The 11,143-nt window shown below is 38.9% G+C and overlaps 1 protein-coding gene across 1 annotated transcript in view; it reads right to left on the bottom strand.

Moving 5' to 3' along the window:
• Positions 1 to 2,807: 2,807 nt before the first annotated feature.
• The window catches only part of ZCCHC24 (zinc finger CCHC-type containing 24), a 101,516-nt gene continuing 93,180 nt past the window's right edge, over positions 2,808 to 11,143 (bottom strand). The window contains exon 4 of the mRNA XM_009087502.4: positions 2,808 to 9,310. Coding sequence (XP_009085750.1) covers positions 9,197 to 9,310 — 114 coding nt within the window. The 3' untranslated portion in view covers positions 2,808 to 9,196. The remainder of the gene's footprint in view (positions 9,311 to 11,143) is intronic.

Genomic DNA, 11,143 nt, shown 5'->3' with positions numbered 1-11,143 from the left:
TGCTGGGTAAAATCTAGTGGGTTGTGTCTGGCTCCTTGGAAATCCTTTGAGTTGTACTTCCTTATGTTGCAGAACTCTAAGGAAGCTTAATGGCAAAACTGGCTAGTGTTAGATTTCCCACACCTGCCGCTTTGATGTGTTCAGAAATTGTCTAAGAGAGAGCTTTCTTATGGTGTTCTGGCATTCTCTTCTCTGGTCTCAGCTGGTGAACAGGAAACTAGAGTGGTGATTAGAAGAAAATCTTTCATTTACACCCTACTCCCCTTAAAATGTACATAAAACATTTGGTATGATTTGCTTTCTTTGCAAGCATGGAGTTTGGTTGGGTAAGCTGGGCATGTAAGGTCCCTTTTTACCTCTTATTACTAAAAAAAAAAAAAAAAAAAGGAAAAACTTAATGATGACAGTATTTTTATTTAGCTAAGCTCATGGCATAGAAATAAAACTTTCAGAACTTTCAGAGAATGCCCAGGGTTACTGCTGCTCCTGGTCTCTCTGCCCTGGAGCCATGTGCCTGGGCAATGCTGTACCCAGGGCTTTCTCACAGTGCTCTGTTCTCTTCCACAGCAGTGCTGGCTACCTCTGCTACCCTGGGATGCACGTCTGGATGTTCCAGCATCTCACAACTGCAATTGCCTCTGCTTCGGTCTTGGCTCTTTGGATAAAGACACCATAAAGGCTGACTGAGGTAGGTGTTTCTCAGCAGGGTCATTTACAAAATGTCTTATGAAGCTTGCAGAAGGGTTGTGAGAGGTATTAATCTGTTTGAATGAGGTTTTGCAGTTTTGGTATAATTACCAGTTTTCTGGGTTTGGTTATCTGAAATGTGTTTGAGATCCAAATGGTGAGGAGGAGCAATCGCATTACTTTCAGTAAAACAAAAGTACTTGATGAGTAGGAGTGCTGGTTGTCCCCACGCAGGAGTTGACAAATTATCTGTTTCTCTAAGTCCAGAAGGTGAACACTAAAGAAAAGCAAACCTAAATGTTGCATTCTATTTTTTAGGATCACAAACTACATATAATGATCAAGAGTAAGAATTTTATATGCTCCAGTTTAGAGATTTCTTTAGTTCTCAGTGGGTAGACCTGGCTGTCAGCATTCAGCCCTTGGTGTTTTGGGTTCCTTTTTCCTTGCCATCTCTTGTGTACAGACTTTTGCAGAGGGGTATGGAGACATGAGCAGCCTATTAAGTATTTGACTGTGTTATATGGCAGTGAATATTCCCCTTCCTGGGGGGGATGTTAGGTCTAGTCTGTATGCCTGCTATACAGTGGGAGGATCTGAGGAGAAGCTTTTGGTGCAATGTGACTAACATGAGGAGTAGGAGCCTTGGTGTGTTGTTTAAATGGCCTTTCATTTAAGAATAATGGAACAGCTTTTTATTTTGAAGTATCAGTGCTATGAGAAATCCCTGTTAATGAAAGCACTATTATTTTCCTGTAGTGGGAATCATTTGGCCCTTCCATTGCAAGCAGGTTGGTGCATTGTCTCTTGACCTCATTCACACAGAGCAGGAAGGGGAAATGCTTCGACCATGAAAAATGACGGAAGAGTAGTTTGATTGGTTTTGTTGATGCCATATCATTTGTGTCCATCTACTTTAGTTTTAAATAATAAAAGGTTATTTCTTTGAGGAATCATACAAAATGTGGTAATAGGGAGCTAAGACATTGTGGTTCTACTCAGCATGTTTTCTTGTCTCAGTTGAGTGCTATATCCGAGGTGTTTGTGGGTTTTGGAAGCCCCAGGTCTTCTGTAAAAAGAAAGATGTAGTTCAGTTCTGAGCTTGGCTTTGTGGCTTATGTTTGCTATGGGAAAGTGCCGTAGCCAAATTTTAAGTGAAGAGCAGTACGTTTTATTTTTCAAACAAAAATTTACCAACAAGTTCTGAATATGTGCTTTCCCTTTCCATGGGGCTCAGCTGGGGGTGTCTTTCACCATTTGATGAAATAGTCACTGTTTTTGAGGCTTCAGAATGGTAAAATTCCTTGTCAACCTCTTCTTCCACTGTTGCCTAACAATGCACAAAGGTGGACGTGTTTTTGCTCTCTCTCATGTGGACCAAATGAGGACTTGCATCCAGAAATCAGACTTGCTATGTGATAGAAATGTGGTGAAGCTCTCCAAGAGGCAAATACACAGTGTGTTTTGTAGGGATGATCAGGCATAAAAAAATGTGTGCTGGTGTGTCTAATAAAAATTTTCTGCTTGTTTTAAATGAAGGTTATCTCTTTTGTTAGAGGCAGGATACCTAAAATCCAAAGTTAATTTCTTGACACCCTTCTTTTAACTTTCAATCACTACAGTATTGTCAGTCTCAGGAGAAAAGTACTTGCCACTGAACTTTGGCTGGGAGTGTGAAAAGAGCATTGCTAATACACAACAAGCATTTAGTAGGTCTGGTTCTTGCTAACTTCTTGGGTTTGCAAAGAATGATGAATGTTATTTTTCACTACAGCAACTTTCTGGCACATAAACTTTCCTATCCAACCAAAGGCTACAAGTATATTTAGATTATAGAAGGTTTTCCTTGAGAAGGAATAGGCTGTTAAAAACAGGAGCTGGCACCATTAACCCAAGGTGTCCCACTAGCAGCAGAGAGCTGTCACCCTGAGGTGACCAGGCTCCTTGCAACAGAGGCACTTAGTGCAGTGGAGAAAGTCTTCTTCCCAATGGTCTGGGTCACGGCTGTGGTAGGGCAGGTTTGCTCCTCAGTCTGGCCAGGCCATAACCAGGAACCCACTGCAGCTGGGAGTAAATTGTCAAAGGAAGGAATGTTCAAGAAAACCATGCCACACTCTTGCTGGGTTTTTTTGCAATACTTTAATACAGCATTAAAATGCTAGAATACTAGAGGAAAGCTGTATACTATCCAGCAAATAAGGCACATGTCGGAATGCCATTTTATGGACAATCCACAACAGAGGTTTTACAGTCTTGGCAGCAACATAGTCACCAGATGAGCAAGCTGTCATCTTGATTGCTGAAACAGAACTGGTACCTCTGAGGCCTTTGTCCATAGGTTTTGTTTGTTTTAGCTGTACAAGTTTATTAACAGTTACAGAAAAAGAAATTACACAATTTGCAAACTGAATCTGACAAGGTCAGTGGGTACAGTTAAACAAATATAATAATCATTAGGTTAATTTTTTTTAAAGCTCAAGAAATTCATAAAATAGTGTTAGTTTTAGCACTATTACACAATGCAGTGAGTGCTGTACTAAATAACCTTTTAAAGGAAACAAGAATCCAGTATAGGGCTGGGCAGACCTCCCATTTTAGCATGGTAAAATATCAAACTAAAAACTCAATCCTTCATAATATAATCAAACTACATGAAATGTAAAGTGTAAAATGCTTTGAATACGTGCACATGCATATTCTATATTGCTATGAGTTCTAATTAAAATAAACGTAAACCCCTACAATAATCTACTTCAATCCTTTTCTCTTACATCCTTTGATTGATATTATTGCTATAGATGATACTGCATAGCTGAGCTCACAGTCTGCAAAGAGTTGTGAAAGTCAGGTTAAACAGTGTCCCAACCAACTTTCTTCCCCTCTAGTTCTGGGGAAGGAAAGAGCCACCATTTGAAACCCACCACTTGTGCTTCGGAGTTGCTGAAAGCTGAGTCTCCACGGTGCTTTCAACACCTTTGTGTCTCTCACAAGGCCATAAAGTGACAGTATACTGATATTTGCTCCTCACTTGCTACATGTCTAGTGATAGCTTTTCTAGCACTCGTTCCCCAAATACACATAAATAAACCGTATAAGCATTTTCATATAAGTCTAAGCACTTGAATAATACACTGGTTACTTAATACTGATATTTTCATCCAAGGATAACAAAAACAATATGGCTTAAAGAATTGCAAGGTTTTTTGTCAGAATTATGTACCAACTTTCATATAATATTTTATGTAGACAATATTTCCTTCTTAATGTAGTTCTGTTGCATACTTTATACAGACAAAAGCATTGTAAAAAAAAAAAAGTAAATTATTTCCATAAATATTTTCTTGAGGATACCTCCTTAGTTCTGCAAAATACTGCAAAATACTTAAGAAAACTCTTACCTCTGTTAGTATCCTAGTTGAGAGGAAGGCCCTTTTGAAAGCTTCCCAATTGTAAAAACTTTGCCCAAAAAACAAACAATACTTTTTTAAAAAGGCCCTCAAATATATACAAAAAAGTTACTGCAAAGAGTTTCCAGATAACAATTCAGTATTATAAGAAATATTTGTAACCATTCAAAAATTTTAACATCTAAAAAGGTTTCCAAAATACACACATAGTATTAAAAAAAAATTGAAAGAAACTCTATGTCAAGTATAACTCAAGATAAATACACATCTGCAAGTAAAACTGTAAAATACTTCATACAGGGGTAAACATTTATATCAATCATCTATAGCTAGTAACTGCACACGATTGTCCCTTTGAAATTCATCCTAGAAACACAATCCATCATCCCTATATCTAAGATCTCAAACAGCCCTCTGAGCACTTGAGCAATATAGCAAATTCAATGAACAGCACTGGTTTTGCAGATAAGAAAGAGATATGGGTGGAAGCCCAGTTGGGAGTGGAGTGATATCTGAAAGAATGATTTTTCTATGGGGATAGTTCAATCACATTATAAAATATGTTGGCAAAGGCAAGTGGAAAATATATGTCTATCTACTTAACTTGAAAAACACGTGTTTATGATTTATTGCTTACTGTTCAGTGGACAACTCCTAGGATCCCAAATAGGACAAAAAAAAAAAAAAAATCTATGTGACTGTAGGACAAAGACCACTAGTCTGTGGAGTCTGACATTTCCAAAAGCTCTAAACTTTTAATGTTTTAAGTAGGTTTCAGGTTTTTTTAAAAAATGCTAGAGTGTCACAGGTATACAACCCATGTATAATCTAAATTTCATGTTATATAAAAAGGTAAAATGTAGATAATACTTCTAGGTATAAGGCTTCCCTCAGACATATGTAACTTCACATTTTTAGTTTAAAAACTAAGTCCCATATAATGGGGAACTTCAAAATACACCTATTTTCAGAAAGAATATATACTCTTGTGTATTTATCTGAAATTAAATAGCAACTTTGAGACAAAAATGCCTCAAATGTTGCTTGTGTGGCATCATTTTACATCTGTTGTAGCAGCAGTAGGGACTGGCTAAAATGGGGCCATCCTTTCAACTACTAGGATATTTCTTCATCACCTTTAAATGAAGTATTTGTAATAACTTCATTGTAGCCTCATTAGGTTAAAGCAGCTAAAAACCTATGACACACATTTCAAATTACTCAAACATTTTTCCAGAGGTGTGCCAATGCTAAATTCGATATGAAATGTTATGACCAACTCATGGAATAAATTGTGGGGTGTTTATTTGTTTGGGGTTTTTTTTTGTTGTTGTTTTTTTTTTTTTTTTTTTTTTTCTGGTTTTAAAGTAATAAATAGAAATTTAAAGAAAATCTCAAAAAAGGTGAAAATTAAAAAAGAAAATAGAATAAGACAGAATATGTTGGTGGGCTGTCAACAGCAAGCATCTGAGGTTGAAAATCCAATTTGCTAAACAAATGCACAGGGCCTAACTGCTCTCAGGTACACCCCTAAAGAATACTCAGTTTAGGGAGGCCTGTATTGATTTAAAACTTTTTTTTTATTCATGGTTGCTTCACTCCTGCCAATACTGTCTAATACCTTCAACAATTGCTAGCTGATGCTTTCAATGCAGTGCTAGTTAGAGAACACCAGAGAGCAGTCACTAAAATTTCATTTCTCATTTTTCCAGTCAAAAATCTGCACCTTTATCTTTTTTTTCTGATTTGGAAAGAGCTGTAACCTACAGATAGGTTACATCTATAGGTGAATTACCTTTGTGTGGGGAGGGAGTAGAAGTAATCTCTATTTTGTAATCAATCATCCTTTCTTTCTTTTGAAATAAAAATTCAGAAATGTCCCTTCTGTGCCACGAACTAAAAGCCAATGGTCATAAACTGTTATACACAATTATGTGGATGTGTTTTTCCAGCAACTCCCACTCTGCTCCCCTCGGTGTGGAGCGAATGTTCGGGCCCAAAGCTGCAGTACCAGCAGCCAGGCCATGCCGGGAGGGTCGGGGGGATCCGAGCTCGGTGCTCCTGCCCTGCCCGGCCCGGCCCGGCTGTAGGGAGGCGGGTTCAGCCTGCGCAGGGACGCGCTGCCCGGTGCCACCCGCACCGCTGGATCTGTGCCTCTGCCTTAGGCAGTGCAAACCACGGCAGTGTCGCTCATTGCTTCCCCACACCTTGTGTTCTTCATCTGCTTTCCCCCAGCTCCAGGGCAGGGGGAAATCTGCTCTCCTCTTTGTTACAGATATGCTAAGTATCACTTAAATACTTTATATGTCTTCTGCCTAGAAACACATCAATAATATAAATACTGAACTCTCATAAGTATGCTCCCAAGAATTATTATGCTACACCTATAGATGATGTGTTAAAGTAGATCACGTGTATTTTTAGTACAGTCTAAAAATCCATAAGCTAAAGGCATTGCCTTGCAGAGTTGAATCTGGATAAGCAATTCTTAATAGGGCAGTGTCATGAAAATACCAATGCTTATAATGGCATTTTTTAGTCAGCTTTTTGTGTGTGATACAGTGATACAGCTATATCAAGAGCTGTGCTATTTTACTGGTTTTAGTGGTTATCATAACAGGGAGATCACTTCAGTACTGAACAAAATGTTTGATAGCAACATCTTAGTTTCAGGGAGAAAATAAAATAATGTTTTCCTTTATCTTCATCTAAGGGGATTTTTCTACATGTTGTTTAGCTAGATGTGAACCATCTAGGTGATTTTTTTTGTTCCTGTACTACTAAGTGCTCAAGAGGAAAAAATAGATCTGGTTTAAAATGCTGCTCTTTCAAAATTACTCATGCTTGAAACAAACTATTGAGATTAATCCTAGAGGTCAAGCTTAGAAAATCCACCCCTAGATTTGCTTGTGTATTTTCTTATTTGTATGGACAGATTAGTATCTTTGTTGAGAGAATTTGTATCCAAGTTAATTTGTGAATCTGTGCAAAAGAATGTGTTTGCATTTGAAAATGCTAAAACTGCAGATCTTCACTGAGGCAACTGAACTGTTTATTAGTGTTACTTTCAATAATATTATTTTCAGCTATTTTAGTTGGAGTTGCCAATTGGGCAAAAGTAGCTTCCAAGTGATTAATTTAGTTAATTCTATTTTAGCGTTACATAGCACTTTTCATCCAGTGATGCCAAAATGCTTAAGAGATATTAAGTAAACCTCACAACTCTCCTGTGAGGTAGGTATGCTAAAGTATTATTACCCCCTTTTTGCAGCTGGGGAAACTGAGGTCCAGAAGGATCTTGTGACTTGCCCAAAATCAGGGAGCTATGGGAGAGCTGTGGTCAGAAGCCAGGAGTCAGGATGCTTATACATTGCTGTGAGCAGCAGGCTAGGTCACTGGGGCTGCCATAAATAATGGAGTTTGCAAGATATGTACATGCTACTCCCAACAAACAAGCAGATGCAATTTTGCCCTGCTTATAATAAGCAAAGCAGGGAAATGCCAAGAGTCTGACCCTGCAGCAGATTTGTCAGGAGCTTCACGTTCCCTAGGTGAATACTCATGGTAAGTTCTCTACTTTCTTTATAAGAGCTTGTCTTGACATACTGGTAACATCCTGCTCTCATTTGGCATAAACCCCCCAATGTCTTTGCATTATGGAGCTAGTCCTCAGAACACATTTAGTTCACATCAAGTTATTTAGGATTTAAAGTGTTTTCTCTAAGTATCATTCACACAAACCAATCTCCCTAAAGGAAACTTCATAAACATGCAAATTGGTGATGTAAACCCACCCCTTAACCTCACACATTATTCCTCTAATTTTTTTAAGTGAATGCTACAAATTAACTGCTTGTTGTGTCCTTTTGCCAATGTACTCTCACATAGACATACAATCAGGATACTGTCTCGAGGTACTTTCAGTTTGTATTTGCCAATCCCTGACGAGATGTTCTTTGCAGCAGGATGTCCCTGTGCAAAGTTCTACCTGAAATGGGACAATGAAATATAATTCCTAAATTTCTCCCCACATAGGTAGGTCTTCTTCAGGAAGACATAAAGAAAGAGGGTTATATAGAGTGTTCTCCATGCCTTAAAACACCCCTATGGCTAATGTTTCATATCATAACAAATTTCTATAGTAGAAAACAGGACATAAAAATATTTCCAGAAAGTGGCTTTTAAATGACTATAAATAGTAAGTTTGGCTTATCTTTTAGTTAAGGGTATTGGGGTCAGTTTTAAGTATTTTTATCCCCTTATTCATAGTAAATTTAGTGTGCTTGTAGCCTAATGAACATGTCATGCACGTAGAAGGGGCCATGTCAGTGGGATTATATGACAAGATAAGGATCTGGTAGTTGCATAAGCAAGCCAATTTTGTCTCCTCCAAAAACCTCTTGGAATCTTACGGCATTCCCTTCCTACCCAACTCACACCCCTCAAACAATTATTCACTTTTTTTTCCAAGTCCTGCAAAAATTATTTTGCCTAAACCCTGCCCAAGAGATGGTAACAAATAGAAAAAAAGTCCAAGAAATCAGCAGCACAAAGCTCTTAAGACTTTCTAAAACTGGGAAAGCAGTTATTCCCCTTTTATGCTGTGGCTTGTTTCATCTTCCTTTGTCTTGTCATATAATAAGAACAGTGTTCATGTTGTGGGTGAGTGCTTACAATTAGTGGCCCCACAGTCACTGAACCTCTGCAAAAGCCATACATGTAACAAAAATATTCCTTGTGAATATTATTCCTTGCCTATTGAAAAGTACTTCATTTCACCTGGCTGTGATATAGGGTGTGTGTAAACAATCAGCAGAACCTGTAACTGTAGTTCTGTTGTGAACATCATCAGTAACACCTTATGTGTGTACATATATAAATTTACATATATATGTATACAAATCATAGTCCTGTAAATACCTATTGCATGCATGCACATGCACAGGAGAAATGTTACATTCTACTAATGGTAAGGCATATTATTAGATAGGCAATATTGGCAATTATTTTAGCTTTTATCTTGATCTGTTGTGCTGCTGTTGATGGCATGCTGCCAGAGAATCTTAAGGATGATGGGGATGGGAAGAGGCCACGTTGAAGGTTTATTGCACACGGCGGCAGTAGTAGCCCAAGACTTTGCACTTCTCACACAGATGCTGAGGGTGTTCTTTGCTCTGGTCTGACACATCTAGGCCGTCCGGCTTTTCCAGGGGTCTCTGCAGTGGTGGGAAAGAAATCAGATTATATCCAAGTCAGAAAACTGCCTTTCCACCTCATCTACCACTTACTCCACCAACATCTGCCCACAAATATTCTTCAAGAATTTGCATTACATATATATACAAAGATGAAGCACAGGTTCTGGAGTCCCAGGGGTTAATTTACACTCTTCAACAGCGAATGAGAGTTTTGAAATGCTACACTTGAAACAGGCTATTTGACTCAGCTCTGATTGCTTCTACATGCTAGCTGTGCTCTGATTAAAGAGAAAAATACAGCAGTTATCATGTTTATTGATATAAGCCAGATTTTTTTTTAATATGCAAGGCCTTGGGAATCATTTTTCCTGGAAATAGTGCAAAGGACATTGGGAATGCCTTAAAGCGCCAAGAGTTTTTGGATGGTTTTCAGAAACAATAGCTCTCCATAGTTTGCTTTCCCCCGGCGTTGATTGAGCTCAGCTTTTTGGCCTGCAAAGCATTTTGATTTCAGAACTGTTATTGTTACCAGTATGTTACAACACAGGCTGGGGAGAGAGGGGTTACAAATGCAGGAAAGCAGGTTGCCAAGGGCCAGCTGGAAGGCATGAAGCCGTGCAGAGCCCAGACTGCATTTCTGGTGAGGTGGTGGAGGGCTGAGGCTTTGAAATTGGTAGTGTACTTGTGTGGTTTGTGTCTCAAAACCATTTCAACCCAGCTTTTGCATAAAATGAAATCCCACCTTATCTCCATTTGCCATTTTCTCTTCATGGGCTTCTTGAAAAGGCAAAAAAGAACCCTTTAATCACCCTGGGTAGCAAGTGTTCTTGTCCTGCTGCTGTCTGTTAGTAATTGAGGAGAACCTAAAAGTAATAACTTTATACTCTTGGAACCCTCCTTACACCATGCTAAAAGTGTAGGATGTTAGTCACAGAGCTGTGTGTCTATCAGGGCTGGGCAATTCTCCCCAGCTCTGGCGGGGTGGGAGCAGAGGGGAAGGAGAGGGCACTGGCACAAGAGTGTGCAGCAGAGCCCGGCTGTTGCACACTGTGTCAGTTCTGGGGCTGCCTGAGTTCTGCAGGAGACACCAGTAACTGGGGAGGCTGCAAGAGCTCTGCACTGCTGCTGAGGACTCAGCCATGCACTTGGGCAGGGTGTGGAGAAGGGGACAGGCTATTTGGCTGAAAAGTTAACGCTTTTCCTTAGAAAGCAGTGAAATAGGGCTTGTAGAACAACAGTAAATCCTGCTATGTTCCTCAGGGGGAAGGTATCCTTTTTTTCCATTAAATGGAGAGTTTAACTGTAAAAAGTTAATTTTTTTTTTTTTTTTTTATGCAAGCATTCACAGTTGTATTCTTCCGGACTTCACTTTTGTGCATCTTTGTTTAATTTTCTCCTGGTAGTTGCAGGGTGGAAATAAGCTTGTGTAGCTCCACCAGGAAAGCATTTGCTGGTGGTGAATAAAGATATTGCCGCAGGGGAATGAAGCTGACAGGAATTCAAACTTATATATCAATTCCTGACCTGCAAAATTAACTTTTGACTATGAGTTATTGCTATCGCAGTCTAGATAGCAATAACTAGATAGTACTGCATGGCCTGTGCATTCCCCAACAGTCAGCTGAAACCCTAAAGCTCTCAAACAAAAAACTCATCCTTATGAAGTGTTAGGTGTTAAAGAAAGCATCACTAGGACATCTTGAGGGAAATTGCTTCCATTAAGGTGAGGAATGGAATAATGTGCCTGCTTCTGTATGAATTTTCTGCTGTGGAATGAAACAATTTAATCACACCATTGATGGATAGAGGATCACATCAGAATGTAAATGAGACAAAACACTTTAAAATAAT

This window comes from Serinus canaria, chromosome 6 (genome assembly GCF_022539315.1).
Source record: "Serinus canaria isolate serCan28SL12 chromosome 6, serCan2020, whole genome shotgun sequence".
In the NCBI taxonomy this organism is placed as follows: Eukaryota; Metazoa; Chordata; class Aves; order Passeriformes; family Fringillidae; genus Serinus; species Serinus canaria.
The sequence above is the reverse complement of the archived record's forward strand: the minus strand, read 5'-3'. Positions and strand labels throughout refer to the sequence as shown.